The sequence below is a fragment of the Mobula hypostoma genome, chromosome 1 (genome assembly GCF_963921235.1).
Source record: "Mobula hypostoma chromosome 1, sMobHyp1.1, whole genome shotgun sequence".
Taxonomy (NCBI): domain Eukaryota; kingdom Metazoa; phylum Chordata; class Chondrichthyes; order Myliobatiformes; family Myliobatidae; genus Mobula; species Mobula hypostoma.
Window position 1 is genome coordinate 130769455 of NC_086097.1, and position 24033 is coordinate 130793487.

The 24033-nt window shown below is 38.6% G+C and overlaps 1 protein-coding gene across 1 annotated transcript in view; it reads right to left on the bottom strand.

The window, feature by feature from the left end:
* The window catches only part of atp9b (ATPase phospholipid transporting 9B), a 387648-nt gene that overhangs the window by 54894 nt on the left and 308721 nt on the right, over positions 1 to 24033 (bottom strand). The window contains exons 15-18 of the mRNA XM_063055727.1: positions 17577 to 17822; positions 7871 to 8032; positions 6381 to 6473; positions 3463 to 3546 (exon numbers count right to left, since the gene is read on the bottom strand). Coding sequence (XP_062911797.1) covers positions 3463 to 3546; positions 6381 to 6473; positions 7871 to 8032; positions 17577 to 17822 — 585 coding nt within the window. The remainder of the gene's footprint in view (positions 1 to 3462; positions 3547 to 6380; positions 6474 to 7870; positions 8033 to 17576; positions 17823 to 24033) is intronic.

Sequence of the window (24033 nt, forward strand, 5' to 3'; positions counted from 1 at the left end):
ACTTTCAATACGCTGGATGAACTCAGCATGTCAGGCAGCATCAGTCAGAAATGATGAGTCGACGCTTCGGGCCGGAACCCTTCGTCAGATCTGAAGGATGAAAGATGGGGACGTATTTGAAGAATGCTTGCAGCGTCAGTTGAAAGACCAGTAATTTGAAAGACAAAGGGGTGGGGGAGGGGAATCATTGACGTCATAGCCCTGAAAACAATGGGTAGTAGAAGAAGGAGGCATTTCTCAATTTTGTCACCCATAGTTCAGTCCCTCTCCACCTACATCTGGGATACATCCCATGCCCTCCTCCTCTTCAATAACTTCCAATTCCCCGGTCCCAACCGCTACATTTTTACTATGGATGTCCAATTCTTATACACCTCCATTCCCCATCAAGAAGGCCTCAAAGCCCTCCGCTACTTCCTGAATAATAGACCTCACCAGTTCCCCACCACCACTACCCTCCTCCGGTTGGCGGAACTGGTTCTCACACCTAATAACTTCTCTTTTGGCTCTTCCCACTTTCTTCCGATTAAGGGTGTAGCTATGGGAACTCGCATGGGACCCAGCTACGCCTGCCTCTTCGTTGGTTATGTGGAACAGTCTGTACTCCAGACCTATTCTGGTACTGTTCCCCAACTTTTCCTTCGGTACATTGATGACTACATTGATGCTGCTTCCTGCACCCATGCTGAGCTCATCAAATTCATCGACTTTACTTCAAACTTCCACTCAGCCCTCAAATTCACTTACTCTATCTCGGACACTTCTCTCCCCTTTCTTGATGTCTCGGTCTCCATCTCTGGAGACAGACTGTCCACTGACATCTTCTACAAGCCCACTGACTCTCATAACTACCTCGACTATACCTCTTCCCACCCCGCCACATGTAAAAATGCCATTCCCTATTCCCAGTTCCTCCGTCTCCGCCGCATCTGCTCCGAGGATGAGGCTTTCCATTCCAGGACATCTCAAATGTCCTCTTTAAGGATCGTGGTTTCCCTTCTACCGTCATCAATGATGCCCGCACCTGCATTTCCTCCATTTCCCGCACTTCGGCCCTCATCCCATCCTCCTACAACCACAACAGGGACAGAGTTCCCCTTGTCCTTACCTACCACCCCACCAGCCTCCGGATCCAGCACATTATCCTCCGCAACTTCCGCCTCCTTCAACAGGACCCCACCACTAAGCACATCTTTCCCTCTCCACCCCTCTCCGCTTTCCGCAGGGATCGGTCCCTCCGCAACGCCCTTATCCACACGTCCATCCCCACTGATCTCCCACCCGGCACTTATCCCTGTAAGCGTAAGTGCTACACCTGTCCCTACACCTCATCTCTTGCAACCATTCAGGGCCCCAAACAGTCCTTCCAGGTGAGACAACACTTCACTTGTGAGTCTGCTGGGGTCATCTATTGCATCCGGTGCTCCCGGTGCGGCCTCCTCTACATCGGTGAAACCTGACGCAGATTGGGGGACCACTTCATCGAGCACCTCCAATCGTCCGCCACAACAGACAGGATCTCCCGGTAGCCACCCACTTCAACTCTGCTTCCCATTCCCATTCAGATATGTCCATACATGGCCTCCTCTACTGCCATGATGAGGCTAAACTCAGGTTGGAGGAGCAACACCTCATATACTGTCTAGGTAGTCTCCAGCCCCTTGGTATGAGCATAGAATTCTCCAGCTTCCAGTAATTCCCTCCCCCTCCCTTCCTCTATCTCTATTTCACTCTATCCCCTCCCCCAGCTCCCTCATGGTTCCACCTCCTTCTTCTACTACCCATTGTTTTCAGGGCTATGTTGTCAATGCTTCCCCTCCCCCACCCCTTTGTCTTTCAAATTACTGGTCTTTCAACTGACACTACAGGCATTCTTCAAATCCTTCCCCATCTTTCATTCTTCAGTCCTGACGAAGGGTTCCGGCCCAAAATGTTGACTCATCGTTTCTGACTAATGCTGCCCGATCTGTTGAGTTCATCCAGCGTACTGAAAGTGTTGCTTTGAAATAAGTGATTGTTTACATTATGTATCCTTTTATTCTTTCCACCTGAAAATACTATGCTCTCTTATGCTTCTGGTAATTCTTTTGAAACTGAGGCATGACAGGTAACTGCAATATTTCTGAAACATGAAATTTCACATAATGCAGAAAGATTAGAGACTAGTTAGTCTTATTTCAGGGATACCCACCAACTGTTTGCCAACCTTTCATGCGGAGGAGAGACCAGTTTAGCAGACTCAGAAGTCAAAAATGTGAACAGAACACACCTCAACTTCTATATAGCAACAAATTGTAAAAGATTGTATGTTCATATCAACTATTAGGTAAAAGTGACAGGTTTTCTTGTAAGCACCAGCCAAACTTCAAGATCCTAGGCATCAACATTTCAAAGCAAATATCCTGGACCCAACATATTGATTAAATCATGAAGAAGGTACACCAGCAGTTATACTTCATTAGGAGTTTGAGGATTTGGTATGGTACTAAAGACTCCATCAAATTGGTTATATCATCCCCTGGTATAGAGGCTTCAATGCACAGCACTGGAAAAAGCTGAAGAGGGTTGCACTCAGCCAGCTGTTTTATCGGGACTAGGCTCCCTATTATTAAAGACATCTTTGAAAGGCAGTGCCTCAAGAAGGCAGCATCTTTCATTAAGGACCCTCACATCCAAAACATGCCCACTCTTCTCATCACTACCATCAGGTAAGTAGTACAGGAGCCTGAGGCTGCACACTCAACATTTTAGGAACAGCTTTCTCCCCTCCCCATCAGATTTCTGAGCCGTCCATGAACACTAGCTCATTATTTTGTTCTCATTTTGCACTACTTACCTTTTTGAAATTTAAAGTATTTTTACCAATTACGCTGCTAGGAAACAAAAAAAATCATGAACGTTATGAACAGTGATAATAAACCTGACTCTGATGTGCTATTAACTCCTCACCTAAATCAGTGCCTTGCTAACTTAACAAGAACAAAGGTTCAGAAGGCTAAACAACTCTTATTGGCCAGAAGTCACAAGAATGATCACAGCATTTTTCACTCAAAGCTGACCGATGGTCTCAACAGTGGCTTATGAAGCTGCACAAACTACTCTGGAAAAGAACTACTATTGAGGCTCACTACAGTTGCTTCCTTCCAGTGGTTAGAGAGCCACATGATCCAATGGTGAGCTTCCTACCTTTCTGAAACCAAGCTCTCTGTGAATCAGTTCTCCTGGGGAAAAGTTGGAGGTGAGAGTAAATGAGAGAAACATTTTTAAAAGATTTAAAACTGATGTTATTGGAATATACTGTGTCATGTAACCAAGAATTAAGTTGCAAACTACATGGAAGACATCCTGAATAAAACTAGGCTTCAGAGAAAATTTCATGTGCAAATTGGTATGTATCGGTTCAAAAATCACATGAGCAACATCTATTTGAACATGGTTACTGCAGCTGATGTACAATTATACCTCAAAATCCTGGTACTGCTCTTCTGTTAGGGATTTTTTGGCTACCACTAGTGTCCGTAATCCTTCTCTTGCCATGTTCCCGCACTGGAAAAGTGATGGTAAAAGATCATTGCTTATGAATATTAAACAATTTTCTAGAGCATTGATGTATCATACATCTTTAAGCTGTGTATATACATGATTCTCTTCAAAGAAGAGGCAAGACTACAATATGCCATATACCACAAAACCAAACATTGTATTTAAACCTATTTCCATTGCTTGGAAAGTCAGTCAAAATGCTTGTTACAAATGTGATTTGGGTGGTCACCTTGACTGAAAGGAACTTGAAATTGTGCAATCAAGTTGAGAGGCAACCATTATGGTTTGAGCAGGATTGATGAGCTGTTTGGAAAAGCCTACTAGCTCTGGCACAGTGCACTACAGCCCAGTGACCAGGGTGCAATCTTAACATCTTGCACTGTGTGGGGTTACCACTGTTTCTGAGACCATTTGGCTTTCCTCTGGGTACTCCAGTTTCCTCCGAAGTAGCAAATACATGCAGATTGGTAGATTAACTGCTCCCAGTGGACAGCTGAGTGGCAGAATCCAAGAAAAGCTGATAGGCCTATGATAGAATAGTCTGTGAGAATCATGTCATCTGCAGAAATTCGCTGATGACTCAGCAATAGTTGGATGTATAAAAGGCGGACAGGAGGATGCATACATGGCCCTGGTGGAGGACTTTGTCAAATGGTGCAAGCTGAAACATTTGCAGCTCAACATCAGTAAGACAAAGGAGATAGAAGACTAAGCCTGCACTGCTTCCTGTTACTACTGATGGTGAGGACCTACAAGTACCTGGGGATGCACCTGGATGACAGACTCGAGTGGAGCACTAACACAGAGACCGTGTACAAGGGCCAGAGACCTCTCTACTTCCTGAAGAGACTCAGGTCCTCCGGCATATGCAGGCCTCTCCTTCACGTCTATTGTCACCAGTACAATCTTCTATTCAGTGGTGTGCTGGGGCAATGGCAATAATAAGGGTGATGCCAACAGGCTGAATAAACTGATTAGAAAGCCTGGCTCTGTTACAGGAGTCAAATTGGACACACTGGAGGCTGTGGTAGAATACGGAAGATCCTGGCAATTCTGGACAATGCTTCTCACCCTCTGCATGCCACCTTGGCTGAACAGAGGAGCAGTTTTAGTATATTAAGACAACTACACTGCTCCGAAGAGCTCTATATGAGGTCATTCTTACCCCCAGCCATTAGGCTCTATAATGAGTCAACCTATAGCAGGGGAAGTGATGACCCCCCCCCCCCCCATTAGACTGTTTGTGGTAACTTATTTTTTTATTCTTTCTACTTCTCTTCTAATATTTATACCTGTGCACTTGTAATGCTACTGTAGCACTGTAAATTCCTTTTGGGTCAATAAAGTATTTATCTAGTGTAGGATTGATGCAAATGGTTGGTAGGGATTTGGTGGGCTAGTGCTGTATCTTTCTACAACTATGACCTGCAATGAGTTATTCTCCTAATTTACTTTGTTTATAAGAATTTCTGGGCTTAATGCTACTCTGCTTTTAACAAATGGATATTGCATTCAAGTGCCTAAATGAGTTTGGCCATGACATTTTAATGTATCTCCACAATATGCTGGAGGCTTAAACAAAATGTAAATAAAAGGACCTTTGGTTTGAACTGTGGAATACATGTGCTCATAGACCTAGGAGGAGTGAGGACACAAATTATACATATTCTGTACAGGGAATGGTTTTTCTTAATTTTGTGTTCTCTAATGAAAAGGTTTCTTATAAATTAGAAAACCAGGTAAGAAACTAAACTCTAGAAATGTGACTGCACACCTCATCTTTTCATGTATTACATAGGAATCTGCCTCCAATTTGGTAGTCAAGAATTGTGTACACATCACCAGTTGTTTAGGGTGTCATACTGGAATTAAGGGCATGCAGTTGGGGGCGGTGGGAGTATGTCTGAGAGCTTCTGTGTAAAACTGGGCAGCCGTGAACAGAAGTGACACCAATTGCCTGCAGGTCCCCTCAAGTTACAATACGGTTGCATTGCTGAAAACTGTAACCTCAAAAGGTTTCAAGTTGGAACTGCAGATGTAAACTGACTTCTCTCATGGCATAATGTGTTTGTAGAGATGGGTAATCCCATAGCTACAGATAGGCTGGAGAAGCATTTAACAAATTTAGCCAGAGTATATTTTGGGCTAATAATGATATTCTTTTGAAAGATTTTAGTGCACACAAGGTTTTAAATGCTATCGATGTTTCTAAGAACACTGCTGCTGGCATGGATGTCGTGCCTCTGGACAGGATTCACAAAATGAACATCAACATGTTAACTATAATGGATTCGTTTTGGGGCTGATGTGGCAGGACTCCAGCTAGTGTCAAGAACAATCACCTGCAGCTTGGCAGCAGCCGGTAAAGCCATCCTACTGATCTCTCAAATGCTCACTCGTACGTAGGGGCTGTAAACGAACCAGGCACTGGTAAGCTGAGAGGATCAGTACTTTCATCTTCACAGTTTTCCTTAAAAGGTTCTGCTGCTAATCAATAAGCAAGTGTACCCTTCAAATTAGAACTGCAGAAATGACCTCACACTCTCACTTCTCCAACTCAATGTTGTTGCTATCCCTGGTTTACATTCTCTTCCCCTTTAACAACCTGAGGGGTGATGCTGGTTGATCACAGCCCAAAGCTAGAAGTCCCTTTATCAATTAGCAGTCTGAAGATGCCTCATATATGTCCTAGCTTGCCAATCTAATTTAAATGAGAAAAGAGACCCATTATCGGGGGCATCTTGGGCCAATCAATCAGGCATCAGAATTTTCTCTGGACCCAGTTTGTATATCTTTCCTTGAATGTTAATTCCCACCCCCTCTCCAATGGTACTTACCTCTTCTTCCAGCCAATCATTGTACTGCACAATGCTTGACATTGCCACATCCGCACCTTTCATGTAGAATGCAATTTCCCCCGAAGAATCATCCTAAAATTTAACGGAAATTCAGGGGAAAATTTATAAAAATACCAGAACATTCCCATTTTCTTCTCATGCTTTTCCTTCTCATCATTCTTCTCTGTCATTTATTAAAACCCCTGAATTCTGTGATATGTTCACCTTCTCTCATTCAACATGAACCCAGAGCTTTGCCTCAGTTCAGAATTCTCTACCATTCCTAAAACTATAGCCTTGGTGTCATAATTTCCCGACCTGAAATTGAAACTTCAGTTTTAAACCAACATAGCCAATAGTTAATGGCTTTTTCTTCAGCAGACTAAATCTGAATCAGAACTAAACAGCATTTTACCAAGCTAAATGCCACCTTTATCATTTGTATGTTTCCAGATACGAGTTATATTTTGAGTTCAACAGATCTTTTTCTGTGCCAATTATCGGACACCATTCCTATGATTTTCCCTATACTTGGTGTCATCAACATATGCTATATGTCACAGTGTGTCAGAAATCACAAAAACATTAAAACTGGGAAAATGGAATGTTCATGCTTTGAGAATTAATCATGTTGGAAGGATTAAAACCTGATCTGCGTGCTTTTAGACACTGGTGCTTGCAACATGTGGAAATGGCAATGGCAGTACCTTGACCAACTTCCTCATGGAAAGATCTTCAATAGGGTATGGATGCAAACACTTCAAAACAGTCAATATTTTTTTCTAATCATATTTCTATCTTTTTTTGTGATTTAATCCTTCAAGAATCATATAAAGACACCGTAATCTCTATACACTAGGGTTCAAAGAACTACTGGTAATAAGTAAATGCGTGGGAATGTAGCATTGGATTTGACGAACACAATCACTTGAATGTGTCAGGCATGAAACGCACATTTGGGTTTGGGAGGAGAGTGGAATGAAAATTATTGAACGAAGGGCTTGGTACAGTTGAGTGTTAAAAATATTGTAATTCTGCCTAACAGCACGTCTTCAGAAGATTTTGACAATACTCCGAAGTGCAACACAAAGCAAACATATCAATACTAATTTTGCAACCTGTGGGTGGACTCAAATGTGTACTGGTTTTATGACCATATTTTCTCCAAGTTTAGTAGTTTTCTCATTCACATTTCTAATTTACATCACATTTACAATCTTCAATTTGCAGGCGTTTCCATTACTTGAGTACTGAGAACTTATCTTACTTCTGCATTTACTACTGAATGCTTCATACATTTTACTTTTAGCTAGCTCAAGCTAGGAGAAGCCCAATGCACACAATGGGATTTCAGAAAGAGCCACCAGCAGTTGGCTTTGTTGACCAAAAACTGTAAGACCTTTCTACCGAAGTAATTTACCATTTTAGTCGGGAAAGCATTTTATAAAACATTGGATTTATATTCAACTACAACAATTTATAAAACTCACTCTGACAATGATGCCCATTCTTTTGCTTTCAGATGTGAATGGAAAGACCTGTAGAATGATGAATGGAAGTATTTGTCCACCAGGGGTCTTCAGCTGCATAGACGACAGATCCCTGCTTACTAATGTCAGGCCTACACTCTGCGTCCACTGTACGAGAGCCACCTAAACAATGACCAAAGGTCAATTACTATTTTGTGTCTACAGCACTGAACACATGCACACAAAGGTCAAAGGTGATCTACTTTCTGATATCTAACCAGAGGTCAAATGTCTGAAAGCATATCAGTCAAGTGAAGAGAATTATACATCATGTGATAGTACAGAATAAACAACATTCTTTTAGAGCAAGTAATGAGTTTAAGAGAACAGATTAAGAGAACATAAAACAAACTTGACTTAAACACTGATAACTAAAAGAAAGGCTTAGAGAATATAAAAGACATCAATTGCTGTTTGATATTACAAGTTGGCTAAAAATGTACCAAACTAAAAATAAGTTTCCCCATTTTTAGAATTGTTTTGCTGATATCTACTACATCTGGCATTTTAATTATATCACTCACATTTTGTCAGATTAGACGGGGAAAGGAGATGATCTCAGTGATCACATGTTAAATCTAACATGGTGTTGATGACAACAGTGTAAATTCATAGCCATGTCAACTGGAAACATAAGCAGGATGTTGCACAAGATCGATTAGCAGCCTATCAAAATACCAGGACGGGTCTCAGGTTTCCGATTATAACTAAACATATTTACCATAATTAAAACTGAAAAGCATGCATTAAAACTGCTTGCTACTTAACATGTCTGAACTAATGCGATTATCTTTATGAATGGTCCACTTTATATGTCTTTGCTTCTAAAGCAGTGTTTTTGCAAACTGCAACTAAATATGACAAGGTTAGAATTTTAAGCTTTTCTTTCTAATAATTTAATCACTCTCTACAATCTAAAGTAGCATTTCTGCCCCACATTAATCAAGCTGAACGTCCTTGGATTTTTTTTTAAAGATTTTCACCTATTATGTAACTTGCTAACTGGGTAGGTTGAAATCATTTTTGTACACTCATTTACTCATTTAAAAGTTAGTCATTAAAATCATTGTAATTACAATACTATAATTTTTTGTGGTAGAATAACTTTGCACAGGATGTTGTCAGCTGCAAATGATTCAATACTCAAAGATTCATTTCCAATTTGTTCTATGAAAGGTTGCTATTACAACTTGACCTGTAAATTGTATCCCTGCTAATACACTATCATTTAATGTTATGTCCCATTGTACTAAAGGATAAAGTATGCTATATTTGGTGAATCACATCTGTTTATTATTGAATCTCTGGTTTAACAGGCTGTCTGAATTAGCAGTTTTCACAATAGTTATCGAAGTCTGTATTACCTGTCTAAGAGAACCTGTATCACCCTATTGTAAGTCTATAATTGCTTGGTTAGCATATAGTATATAGGACAAACAGTTCAAGTCAATATACACACAAATGATAAGATTTACCAGAAAACAGAGAAAATACCATTTGTGAACAATATTCCTCTAAACAATACGGTAAATCATCTCCCTATGCTGAAATCAGTCAGCAATAGACAACTAACCAAAGGTGCTCTTTTGTTTAGGGATTAATGAAGCAGGGCTACTTTCAAATATATTACCTTTGCACAAATAGACAGAATAATTTGACTGAAATTTGACAGGAAACCTAGAAACCCAATAAAGAGGAGGAACCTGTCACTACTACCTGTCTTCCCTATACTTGCACAGTTTCTGGAAGGATCGGCAGGATCCTGAAGAAATACTGGATCAATATCATCCAGACACCTGTAAGGAAACTCAAATCACAGCTTATGGGGGTCAAAGATGACGTGGGACTCGGGTTGGCTGGCGTTTACAGGATTCCCTGTGAATGTGAAGCAGTGTATAACGGCCACACAGGACACATGGTGAAAACCTGCATTAAGGAGCACAGGAGGTGTGTCCGTTTGGGTTACCTGGAGAAATCGCGGTTACAGAACATTGAATTCACAATGGCCATACGATTGACATTGACTGCACAAAACTACTGTGCTGCGCCAATGATTTTTGGGATCGTCTGGTGAAGGAAGCCATTGAAATAAAACTAGAGGAAAAGATTTTTAACAAAGGCGAAGCTTTCGCTTTAAATAAGAACTGGAATTCGATTGTAAACTAGGTGGGACAGCGGAAACCTGAATGGATGAGGACTAACCAATACAGAGGGACGGACGCCAGTGGTATAAATACCACTGAACCAGACATGCCCAGGCATCGTCCCTGATGAAAATGGCAGAGTTGGTCATTGAAATGTCAGTTAAAATTGATATCTGTACCTGGCTGGAAGCCCGGAAAGAGTTTATTCGTCATATATGCCAGGAAAGCACTAGATCCTTTACAGTGTCCTTATCAATATTAAGCAATTTGCATATGAAAATATTCATCTAAAATACAACTCAGTTACGATTGATGCTATATTTATTCCTTTAACACTGTGTTCGGCCCTGCTCCCCGGCTATCAGTGACAGTGATTATTTTCAACAGCTAGCCCTTCGGAAAAGAATCACGTCCAGGTCAGACCAGGGAGGTGGCAGGTCCTTGACTGAAAGGCATTACTGAACCAGTTGGGTGTTTACAATAACTGTTCATTAGTTTTTTTTCCCCCTGGTATTAGCTCATCAAATACCAGCTTCATTGAATTCAATTGCACAGCTTGCCATGACAGAATTTTTGGAACTCTTTAATGACTACACTACTGTATCCTTATGAGTCTCCATAGCATCATTAATGGGAATCAGAGAATGCAGTGTTCAATAATGACAGGAGCATTATACTAAGAAACATGCGTGATCACCACTGGCAATAATAATCACATCTTCCAAGGACAGCTTCCCAACTAGCCTGACACACACTCATTTATATGCTCTAACTTGTTTACCTTTTGCAGAGCTGTTCCAGACTTTAATTTGTTTCTCTTGCATGACATTCTCCCTATCACCATCTACACTCTATTCCTGCATCACTTTGAAGCAAGCTTGTTTGGAGCATCTAGGTCTTTTTGAAGACTATGCAGGGCTGTTGGAGGTGTGAACCAGAATCAGAGACAGGCATTTCCAGAGTTGGTACACAGCAAAAATCAAAGGAAAATTCAGAATAGAAGAGATAGACTTCGCAACTGGGAGAGTGGTGAAAGAATGTCTATGCATCTAAGAATGGATAAGGTGTAAAGGGAAAGAACAGGGGAGTTCTTTCTTGCAATACTGTAGGCTCAGTGTGCGCTCTGAATTACCTGAACACCAAAATTGCTACTATAGTATAATCCATCTTCCCCATCACCTGGTCTCACCTACCATCACGTGCCAGCTTCTATTCCTCCCCCTCCCCCACCTTCCTACTCTGGCTTCTGTTCCCTTCCTTTCTTAGTCTTCACGAAGGTTCTCGATCTGAAATATTGACTGTGTATTTCTCTCCATTGATACTGCCTAACTTGCTGAGTTTCTTCAGCATTTGGTGTATTACTCCAAGACATTTACGACTTTATCTGGCTCTGAGCGGGTGGCATGCTTATTTAATAAACTGAAATCTGGGAATTACTTGGGAAAATAATCATTTATAATATAATTAGATTCGCTGCATGAATTCAAGAACAGTAAAGGAAAACCAGTAGAGGATGTTTGAAAACTATCGATAAGATGACAAAAAGGAATGATGTGATTCACTGAGAGGAGGAATCGGCAAACTGACCCACAAGCGAATAATGGGATGTATTTAAATTCATGAGGAACAAATCAAATATATTTGTGTCTTGAGGAAGGTCTTCAAAAGGGAGAAGGGATAGATAGGGAAGGAATTCCAGAGGGTGGGGCCTAGTTGACTTCAGTGTAAGGTTAAAATGGGGAAGGAAATTGACACAGAAAATCTGGTGGTGGGATGGGGGGAAAATGAAAGATTGTAGGGTTGATAGTGGTTTGAGATGAGAACCGCAAAAAGCAGGGATCTAAAAGACCCAAGAAGAATTGAAAAGGGAGGTATTCTATTACTCATATTCCAGTTGTGGATTTTCTATACAAGATTAATGCCGAAAGGAGTATGTGTTGATGTGATGCTCCGATAACTCATGTCAGTGTGTTCTGGTTATGAGGCCCTCCATCCACTTGTCTATCTTGGGACAATGAGAAGTCAAAATTGCGGCTTCAAATTTCAGTGAGCTGTGGAATACTAGGAATTGATGTGACAATTGACATAAAATAGGATTAAAATTGCGAACAGTTGAGTAAATAAAAACAATATAACTTCATCGCAAAGGAAGCCCCTCATTCAGGCACTCACGTTAGAACAATTTATATTTTACGAAATATTAATCTATGGCTTTCAGATTCTGATTGATCCAAATAATTGACTTTTTTAATTCCAAGGCTACTTTAAAAAAATAGTGACATTATTTTTAGAAACAGATTTTGGGAAAACAGAAAATGAAAAGTGTTATTTTCATTTTTACAGATGAAAGTTTTATTTTCAGATATGGTTTTAAGGGGGAAAGTGATATTACAATCTTCCCCAGAAACAGAACCTTAAATGTTTTTTTGCATTGATAACGCACATTTGAAGAAGTTATTTTTTACTTAATATCACAAAGAGAAAAACATTCCTTCTGCTTCAAACACCTTTTTAATGTTTAAGGGATTCAATTCTTGATCAATAATTACAAGAAAAAAATTAACAATTTGGCTATTTTATATCTGCCACTTAATTTTGACATTTAATCCGTTGTCATTAACCACTTTCTAAAGATTTTATTCAATGGTACCTTACTTAACTAATAAACACATCTAAGTCACAAATGTACAATTAGGTTAATTGTCTGTGCACAGCCATTAGACAAGTTTCACAGGATGCCAATCAAAAGTGGCCAATTTTTCGTTCTGCCATGCACAGCTAGTGAAGTGAGAGGAACTTCACTGCCCCTTCTCAGGTCAGAATCGAGCAAACTGATTAGGGAATCGGAACCTGCCTTTCTTCACTCAAAGTGAACCAGTATGTAAGTGGTAAATTAATTTACAAAAATGATTTCTTCTAGCCAATATCTTTACTTCCCACCTTCGAAATACTGTTGAACATTCCCCAACTGATTTATGCCTTACATGTACAATGCCTCTGCTATATTTACTCAACTCCCCTCAGTCAGAATCAGATTTATTATCACCGGCATGTGACGTGAAATTTGTTAACTTAGCAGCAGCTGTTCAATGCAGTACATAATCTAGCAGAGAAAAAAATAATAATAATAATAATAAAAAACAAGTAAATCAATTACATATATTGAATAGATTTAAAAAATGCCCCAAAACAGAAAAAGTGTATATTAAAAAAAGAGTGAGGTAGTAGCCAAAGATTCAATGTCCATTTAGAAATCAGATGGCAGAGGGGAAGAAGCTGTTACTGAATCGCTGAGTGTGTGCCTTCAGGCTTCTGTATCTCCAACCTGATGGTAACAGTGAGAAAAGGGCATGCCCTCAGTGCTGGAGGTCCTTAATAATGGTCCTTAGAATTCTGACTAAAATTTGGAGAGAGAATTCCAAACACTTACATATAGAGCACAGTAGAGTACAGCACAGGAACAAGCCATTCAGCCCACAATGTGGTGCCGAGCCAGCTAAAAGCAAACCAAAAAAGCACCCAGACACTAATCCCTCCTTCCTACACCATGACCATATCCTTTCATCTTCCATACATTGATGCACCTATCCAAACGTCTCTTAAAAGCCTCTAATTTGCTCTGTCACCATTCCAGGCATATAAAATCATTTAAATTATTTGAGTGGCTTGTAATATTACATTTGCATATTAAATCAACATTGAAATATCAATTTCAAGTTTAGAGATGCTCGTGTATAAAAAGAAATATTTTCATTTACCAACCGATATTTAAAATTTCAGGTTTTGACACCAGACAGGTACACAGAAAGATGGATATCCTTAAATCATTAATTGCTAAACATTTTGCAGCAACTCCCATATACTGGAAGATGGAATACACTGGATGGTTACTTTATTGCAGCTTTACAAAATGAATTGAGGCTGTTATGGACAGACAAGTGGTATTGTGTACTGATTGATAAAGAAACCCTCTCAATTCACAACCAGGTTAGCATCAAATATGCTGCTGGGATAACAAAATGAACTAAGTAAATTGTCCAAGAGATGCAAAGTGCTTATTTATCTACTTTAATACTCTTTAATTGCAACTAGTATAGCAGGTATTAACAATTTAAACCACCATTTAAGTGCCTGTTCCCTTTCAATTTTGTGCCAACTTGTTTTGAATAGAAAAAGGTGTCTTCCTGTAATACATTTTATGTCTTGAGAAAAATAATTAAAATAATTTTTACCAGAAATCACTAAAATTTATCAACAGTAATTTGTTACAAGGACGAAGAATATCAAAAACGTATTGCAAGACATTGAGATAAATGAAAGCAAAAGTTATTAAAACAAATACATTTCCATCTTCCACTAAAAAATTAGGTTTACAAGAATACTTCAAGGATTTACAGTTAAACACTACTTTCATAGCAAAACACCAGCGGTATATTAGTTTTTAGTGTGCACCCTGTACCAGCTATTATCTGTGCAACTAAAATTAATCACTAATGGTGTCCATTTTTCCACGTTTTACTGAACTGAGTATAGTATATATAGATTTAGTACAAACATATCTTATACGAAACTGAGATTTCGGTCTAAACACATTCAAAAAACACAAACATAGTTTTTAAGAAAGTCAGATTCTTATTCACAATCCCGCAAACAAAAACCATCGATTAAATGCCCTGATTGGCACTAATACCCTAGGCATTTGACCATAATGCAAACACACTTATAAAAATAGTATTTTTATACATAATCTAACAACACAATTAAGATTTTGGAAAGCCTAATATCACTCTTTACATGATAAATTACTATTTTATGAGAATAAACAGCCACTAAATATCATGACCAATCATTCCCCTTTGACCAGGGATCAGAGGTTTTCAGAGGCACTGTTCAAAGTATGCCCTTGTATTACTAGGCTTGTGACCTTTGTACTTCATCAGACTATTCACGTAGTTTATCTCCATTTATGCTTGCCCTTTACATTAGGTCAGTGTACCTGTCTAACAGAAAATGATGATGAATTTTACTTAGAGGGTATATAGTCATGTCCATAAAGCTCAACTTTAATATTGCTTATCCTCAACATGTTTGTGAACATCGCATGCGCAATTTATAATAGTGTACCACAGCAGTATCTATATTTGCACAACAAAATGAACATTGAGAACTAATCATCACAACTACAAAAGCAATGAGATTTATCATTAGAGAAGAGTTGTGACTCCAAATTCAGAGATATGTAATTAATGTACTCAACAGATATATACAGAAAACATTTATATTAAAAAAATTAGAGGATAAGCATTAAACTATAAAAAGCTCATTCATGTGCATTCACTTTTGCTTTTTGGGAGCTTGAATAATCTGAATAATTTAGAAGTTAAAAGATATGAGTGTAACTCTGGCCTTTTATGAACATAAAATGGAAATGAGAAAAAAAAGAATAATTCTTAATAATTCTCTCACGTGGATTGAAGTAAAAATTATTGTCATACATTGGTATCAAAGATAGAACAATTCCCACTTGTTTACCTCAACATACTTCCTGTGTTTAATCTCACAACTGTGCTATCAGTATCAAATTTTGAAGTTTGCACTTAAGCATTTTCAAATAGTCAAAGTTTTAAAAATAAATGGAATCTAAAAAGGCACACAAAAATTCCAGTATTTCATTTATAAATCATAACAGTAGACAGAACATAAAACAGTACAGTACAGGACCAGGCCCTTCAGCCCATGATGCTGTGCTGAAATAACTAAACTAGTTAAACACTTAAATGAATCCTTTTTGCCTGAACAAAGTGCGCCTAAGAGCCTCTTAAATGACAATGTTTACCTCCATTCTCACCACCCCAATCAGAGGATTCCAAACATCCACCACTGTGTAAGAAAAACTTGTCCTGCACATCTCCTTTGATCTCGCCCCTCCCCATCAACTTAAATGTACACCCTCTATTATAAGACATCTCAACCCTAGAAGAAAGATACCAGTTGTCTACTCTATCCATTCTTTCCACAATCTTATAAACTTCTACCAGGTCTTCCCCTCAACCTCTGCCATTCCAGAGAAAACAGTCCAATCATTCCCAACAGCAAGCGCCTTCTAATCCAGACAGCATCCAAAGCCTCCACATCCTCCATTTAATGTAATGAGCAGAAATGAATGTAATACTCGAGAGTAACTCAGATATACTGATTATAACGATACTCTGGTTAGTGACATTTGTACCTACAGCAACCTTTATCTTTTCTATATTTTTATGTCTCTTTATTGGCTCAAACCTAACCCTCATTTCTGACTTCACTATTCTTGCTACCCCTAAACTGGTAAGAACATTCTCATCTGTAATATTCACTAACTCGCAAAACAAATCTCAGAAACTGCTTATGGTTAAGATTTCCTATTGTTAGCTGCAATGTTAGGGCAGAGCAAGGAGAAAAATATGTGAGTTAAGAATCACCGAAGAAAGTGGGTGACTCAGAATGAGGCATTCAAAACCTTGAAACTGAAATGTGAGTGACACAGATTAAAAAAAAGTGAACTAAAAGCTGGAAGGAAAACAATTAAAATACATGCACAAGGGAAAATAATTTAGAAAAGCACAGATGAGAAAGCAGATGAAGGCAAGAAAAACAGCCAATCATTGTGCACATTGTGATTCTGGAAGGCAAAAGGGACAGGTACAACTTACTTTGGATAAAGCATCTTATTTCACTTAAAGGGCACAATTTCAAATTATTCCTAAACCTTGCACTGATTTACAAAAATACTGAGCATAAATTCATTTACTATATACTTCAAACAAAGAAGCAAAGCTCTGCCTGCCTTGAGAAAGTAGCAGATGAATCAAAATGTAAATTTATGCCAACCAGAAGGCATTGTATACAAACCAAGGGGTAGGTTTACAATACTGAAAGGATTTAGTTGCACCTAAGGCTCATGCAGATTGTCAGTTGTTCTTCAGTCAACGTGGAAATAAAAAGAGTGCCACTGGTTTCTCTGTTTAGAGATAATATTGCTTACTTGGAAAAACCTCATTCGGCCAACACTGAATGATTTAAAAGGGAGACATCAATTGAACAATTTTGCTAAATAAAGCTCTGGGGCACAATAGTAAAAGCAGTTTTCTTCAATAAAATATGCTTTTAGAATGGTGCTTCAGTGATTGCAAAACACTGGCAACATCCATCATTCAAAGTACAAAAATATTCAATGAGATAAACAATGATCCACTTAGATTCTTTTTCCTTGGCCTGCACTGTATGTAATTCACTGTATGCTACATTAATATGGCTCAGTTAAATTATGAAAGTTTTTTTTAAATCTTACTTTCAACACAAGAACACACATTGCAAATTACTATTTAGTCATCCAGTTACAATTTAATTTACTTTGATTACTTTCCTTTTCTTCAAAAAAAAAGATTTATACAAGTGAACATGAGCCAGTGACAGATTTTAAATGGCAGACATATTCAATATCACAATATTTTCCCAATTTTAAAAAACAAAAAAAAACTGACCTCATCAGGACTGGAGGCTTGGTATGTGCGGTTTTCATCGCTGAAATCCTGATCGGCCTCAGCATATTCTGTTTCCCCACGTGATTCATAGACAGGTGTAACATTGTGGCAAAGTGCAATGGCTTTCACAGCTTCATGGATACGGCTGTGGACCGACTTGCGAACTTTTGGAGCAGATAAAGTGGTTTTACTTGATGGGGTGTTGCTGGTGTTACTTCCTGTCATGTGGCTATGTGAATTGTTGCCCTTAAATAAAACAGAAGTCAAATTTTCCCATTTTATTTCCAGATAAAATAATTATTTTGCAATGCAGTGGCCTGGTCTATTTGGCGCACTGATACTAAGCTGTGACACGAGGGTGGGTGGTGTATGGAAGACAAAAAAGTGTATGGTAACATTTAATTCATGCAATTTCATATCAGCTTATCATACCAAAACCACAATACTTAAAATATTAACATTTCATCTTAATATTTTGCAGAGGCACATGTTATTTGCAAGTAACACCCAAGTCTTTTATAACAGAATCAGTACCACTGGCCTATAAATACAATGTAAATACTTTCACAAGTTCATCATAACTTTTCATTGAATTCCCAGGAACAAGAACATATTGTTCATCTTTGGGCAAACTTAAGATGTTGCACCAAAAATCAAATTATCCCAGCATCAGAATAGTTAACACAAGGAATTCTGCAGATGCTGGAAATTCAAGCAACACACATCAAAGTTGCTGGTGAACGCAGCAGGCCAGGCAGCATCTCTAGGAAGAGGTACAGTCGACGTTTCAGGCCGAGACCCTTCGTCAGGACTGTCCTGACGAAGGGTCTCGGCCTGAAACGTCGACTGTACCTCTTCCTAGAGATGTTGCCTGGCCTGCTGCGTTCACCAGCAACTTTGATGTGTGTTATCAGAATAGTTATATATGGTAGATCTTGATGTCTTTATTTTGATAAAATGCTGTTAAATGAACATTCTGTAACTGAATACAAAAATAATTTAAGTAATTTCCCCCTCCTTTTCGTTGGATGGCCTCAAAAATCAGAGACAACCCACAACTTATTATCAGTTCTCAGTGTACGAGGTAAATAATTACATTTACAAAAAAAAGCATCTACCTTGATGCAAGCATTAGATAGATTTTTACATAGTAGGGGAATTAAGGGTTATGGGGAAAAGGCAGGTAGATGGAGCTGAGTTTACAGACAGATCAACCATGATCTTACTGAATGGCGGGGCAGGCTCGATGGGCCGGATGGCCTACTCCTGCTTCTATTTCTTATGGTCTTATGTTCATTGCAAATTATTTTCCAGCTACCTGCCAAGTTCAAAAGCTTGACAACAGCACAACTGAAGTACCAAAAGTTTGATAATATCGTGTCAGGATTACTAGCATTGCACAGATTTTACATAACACATTTGAAATGAGCATCTTCCCTTTTTCTAGAATAATTATATCCAGTTTTACTATTTATTTTTCTCATTTTATTATAAATTTCCTCTAAACATGAAATACAGGATGAAGCATCATTTTCAAATTTGATTTGTAAAGGCATGTTTGTGATCAGGATTACAGTTCCTGTGCTTTAAGAACAAGTAAATACGACTCCCAAGAGTCTTATAGCATTTTTTTTTAAAAAATGGAAGATTGGTAGCTACAGTGGAGCCTAACGGGGCCATTAACTTTCAGTCAAGAGTAACATTAATTTAAATTTGACCACATTCTGTAGAAACAAATATATATACATACACACACACATATATACACACATACACACACGCGCGCGTATTTACAAATTTTGCAGGGAAAGGAAAATAAAAATAATCAGCAGAGATTAGAATTAACACCTCATCAAAAGGCACAGCAAGTTTTACAGTTAATATACCTCCCACCACCTCATTGAAACAGCATTATAACATGAATTTTTTTTAGAGAAAGTGAATATTTTAATAAATAGCATTATATGCAAATGTTAAAATGTCAGTGAAAATCTCAAATATTATACCCAAGTATATGCATCCCTATTTAACAAACAAGTCCTTATCTTTCTTGTCGACATTAAATACACAACAGGCCAAAATAACATAAATGACACAACCTCTGTATCTCCTTTGTCACATTAGATTGTTGGAGTCATGCTGCGCCTTTTACAAGCACCGACTCTGCACTGTCATGCATATAAGCTCCAATAAGATCCAGCTGCTTCTGACAGAATTTATCTCCTCCAGTGAAGCAGATCATTTTCCATTATTAACCTCCTACCCAGTGAAGGCCTTCAGGCCAGGATGTGAAATGACATACATCTCTGATCCCACCATCTCTATCAACCAGTTTTCTGTTAACTTTAAGTTGACCTTACTTCATTCCATTTTAACCAGTCTCTTGTTGCCTGGGTGTGCTAAATTACTGAACCGTGAACCTTCTGCCCATCAAATTACAGTGTTGCCTAATAAAAGGTTTAACTTTTTATTTATCTGACAGCTTCTTCAGTTTCAGGATAAGGCTGCATTTGTATTCTTCCAACACCAATGCTACTCCAACAGCAAATAAATTAAGCTTGTTTACTCACCCTGCATGGTTATGTGTATTGATGCTGGTATAATTTAATTTCAAACAAATTCCATTAAAGATTATGCCCTGTGTCACAAAATGTTTCTAGTGGAGAAATATAATAAATTTACTATAGATTTGTATTATATCATTGTAGATCTATTAGACTATCATATTTATATAAAAATGTGATGCTAAATTCAATGCCACATCAAAATTGCCAACTGCTGCTAATGGTTTGGCAATTCTAATTAATTATATTACAGAGACAGCCTATATCAGTTGCTCTTTTCAAATATATCCAGAAAATAGTGCATACACCCCTTCAATTAATTTCTACTTCAAAAGTAGTAAAACCCCAACTAAAAGAGGAATTGCTTTATATCTTGTCATATGAAGACATTTCTCTGTACTTCCAGCTGCAAATACTTGAAAAGTTACATTTACATCGCAGCTTTCAAGATCTCTAGACACCCAAGGCACTTCACAATGATTTAAGTAAAATGCAAAATAAGCATCACCTAGGTACATCTATCTCCCTTCTCTCCTACTGAGAACACAAGTTGAAAATAAGCCGGTGAATGAAGGTTCTCGCTAGTTCAGGAGCCTGATGGTCATAGGGTGGTAACTGCTCCTGAACCTTGAGGTTTGGGACCAAAGGCTTCTATACCACTTGCCCAAGACAGCATGGCCTGGATGGTGAGTATTATTGATGGTGGATGCTGCATTCTTATAGAAGCTATGTAAATTTTCTCAATGGTGGGGAGGGCTTTGCCTGTGATAGACTGGGTTCTGTCCATCACTTTCTGTAGTCTCTTCCATTCCAGGGCATAGGTATTTTCATACCAGACCATGATGCAACAAGTTATTGCACATCTAGGAGCAAGCTCTAATACATGCATAGGCCAAGGTCTGCTGGTCAATGTTAATCTTTGTGATGTCCTAGGTTTTAGCTACAGCCAATCTGTCAACTAGATGAATTTGAGTGAGAAAGAGATTTCTGCATGACAGAGAATGCTTGAGGTGCGCAGGCAGTGGGTGGACACCAATCCGATCCAATGTGCTACCCCGTGAATAATCACAAAACTGGAGGATATTTCTGGAAAAAAGTGACTTATTCTTTAGAACATTATGCTTGGATACGTGGACTTAAAACAAGCCGCCAATTATTTGTTAGGGGTGTGTTGCAAGAATGTATTGGTGCCTGTTTTGGAGAGATAAATGACTGAAAATTTGGACATTTAAGTGTGTATGTATAAAGGATGCATTTTTGACTGTGGTTTGATCAACTTGCGAGGCAGGGTTTTGGTTAGGGAATGTGGATTAGAGCCAAGCAGTAAATATTAATTGGCATGAACAGAAGTAGAAAATTATAAATAATCAATTGCATTCAGTGCTTAAATTTTTTTGTATTGACAACTTTTTAAAAAATTGGCACAACAATTTCTTCATTAAATACATCAGCTTCTGCAGATATTCTGGGCTTCATTATATACTTGCTATAAAACTGACAATGTTTTTCTGCTAAAATATCAAAAGCATATAATTGACAAAACTTCAACTTTAATATTCTCAACAGATGGCGACCTAAAGAAGAAAGAGAAAATTATTATTGGACAAAATATCCTGTAGCTTGACAGCAGTTTGATTTTGGGACATCAAAGCCAGTCGACATTTAAGACAAGTGAAAAACGTTTTAACATAGCTTTCAGTGGAACACATGAATAGGAGCAATAAAGGCCACCTGATCCTCCAGCCTGCCCGTTAGTGTATAGGATCATGGCTTATCAGTCCCAGACCCCCTACGTGCCAGATCCTAAAAGCTCTCAATTGCTTATCCTTCAAAAAATTACCCATCTCCATTTGAAATACTTTTATTGATTTAGCCTCCATAATCCTGGTGTTAAGAATTCCAAATATTTCACGAACTCTGCGAGAAAAATTTTACATATTACTGTTTTAAATAATCGGCTCCTTATCTTGAATCTAAATCCTCTCATCAGATTGTTTCCACTAGTGAAAACATCTTGACATTTACCCTACATTGCCTCCTTAGGATCTTAGATGTTTTATTAAGATCAACCTCCTCCCTATGCTTCTAAACTCTTAACAAATGCAGATGTAACCTGTTTATCCTCTCCTGATAGACCAACGCTCTCATCTCAGGAATTAGTCTGGTGAATCATCTTTGCTTTGCTTCCAATGCTAATCTTTCCCTATGTCAGGAGACCAAATCAATGCAAAATATACTGGGTGCGTGGCCTCACCAACATCCTATACAATTGTAACAAAACTTCCCCATTTTATGATCTTGCAATATCCCATATTAAACTTCATTTGCAAGTTTTTGTCCATTCACTCATTCTATATCTCCTTGCAGAATCACAATGTGCTTTTCAAAAAAAAGTCTTTGATTACTTTGTGTCATCTCAAACCTAGACTTCTTATATTCTGGCCCCACTTCCAAGTCATTAATATAATTGATAAATAATTGAGGGACAAGAACTGATCCCAGGGGTACTGCACTAGTCATATTCCTCCAGCCCAGAAGAAAAACATTTCTTCCAAATATCAAGTTTTTATGTGATATTCAGCTTTCAATCTGTGCTAATACAATTACTACCAGCATTTCTAGAATAATACTTCAACCACGGATTTGACATTTTGTTTCCCATTCGGTGAAGTTTATCACTGAAATCAGTAGATCTGTAAATGTTCATTTCTATTCTTTCTTGCATTATACAATTCAAAGACCCTGGATACCAATGGTAGACAGACTATAAAATTTGGTTCTTGAACATATTTCATGATTTTTTTTAATAAATCTAAGAAAATGGATCTAAACCAGGGGTCCCCAACCTTTCCTACTCTACGGACCCGTTTAATATTGACAACATTCTTGCGGACCGGCTGACGGGGTTGGGAAGGGGGGGTGGTGTTCAAGTAGGGTTGACAAATTTCTCATTCCAAAATAAGGGACAAAAGTAGCAGTCAAATACAGGACACTTGTGTTTACCCCAAGAAAGACTACAATGACCATGAAGCCTTGCGCGGGCACCTGTGTGCGCATACATGACGTGCACATGCATGGACGTGCCGATTTTTTTTCTACAAATCGGTTTTGGCTTAATTTTCCCAATTCTGTTAAGTGAAACTACACTGTACATACATTATTTCTACTTTATATAGGCTGTGTGTTTATCATATCATTCCTGCTTTTATTATCTGTTAGTGTTATTTTAGGTTTTATGTGTTATTTGGTATGATTTGGTAGGTTATTTCAACAGTGAGTGACAGGGAATGAGGAAAGGTGCAGCTGACTCATATTGTTTCATATCGCCAAATCATATCGTTTCCTCGCAGCCCGGTAGCACATGCTTTGCAGCCCAGTACCGGTCCGCGGCCCGGTGGTTGGGGACCACTGATCTAAACTATTCACAATTCTGTTCGCTGAAGCTTCTGGTTAATTCTCCTGTCATGTGAAAGTTAACGTCAAGACTTGGAGCTTCCAACAGCAAAAGTTCTAAGGAATGGTTCTGCCTGTTGAACAGAGCTCTTTTAATACTGATCAGTTACAGCAGTGTTTTGCCTTCCACATCCGTATCCACCCCCCCACCACCTTATCAAAGTTCCCCCTTTATAGGGACTGAAATGAAGTCTCACATCCATAATTGCTGTACCATGTTACAAATTACAGCCGCACATCCACCACTGTATCTGATACAGTGGACAGCATTGTAGCATAGCAGTTGGCACAAGATTTTACAGTACCAGCGATCAGCAACTGGGGTTTAATTCTCACTGCTGTCTGTAAGGACTTCGTACATTCTCCCCATGATTGCATGTTTCCTCAGGTGCCCTGTTTTTCTCCCACATTCCAAAGACTTGTGCATTAGGGTTAGTAAA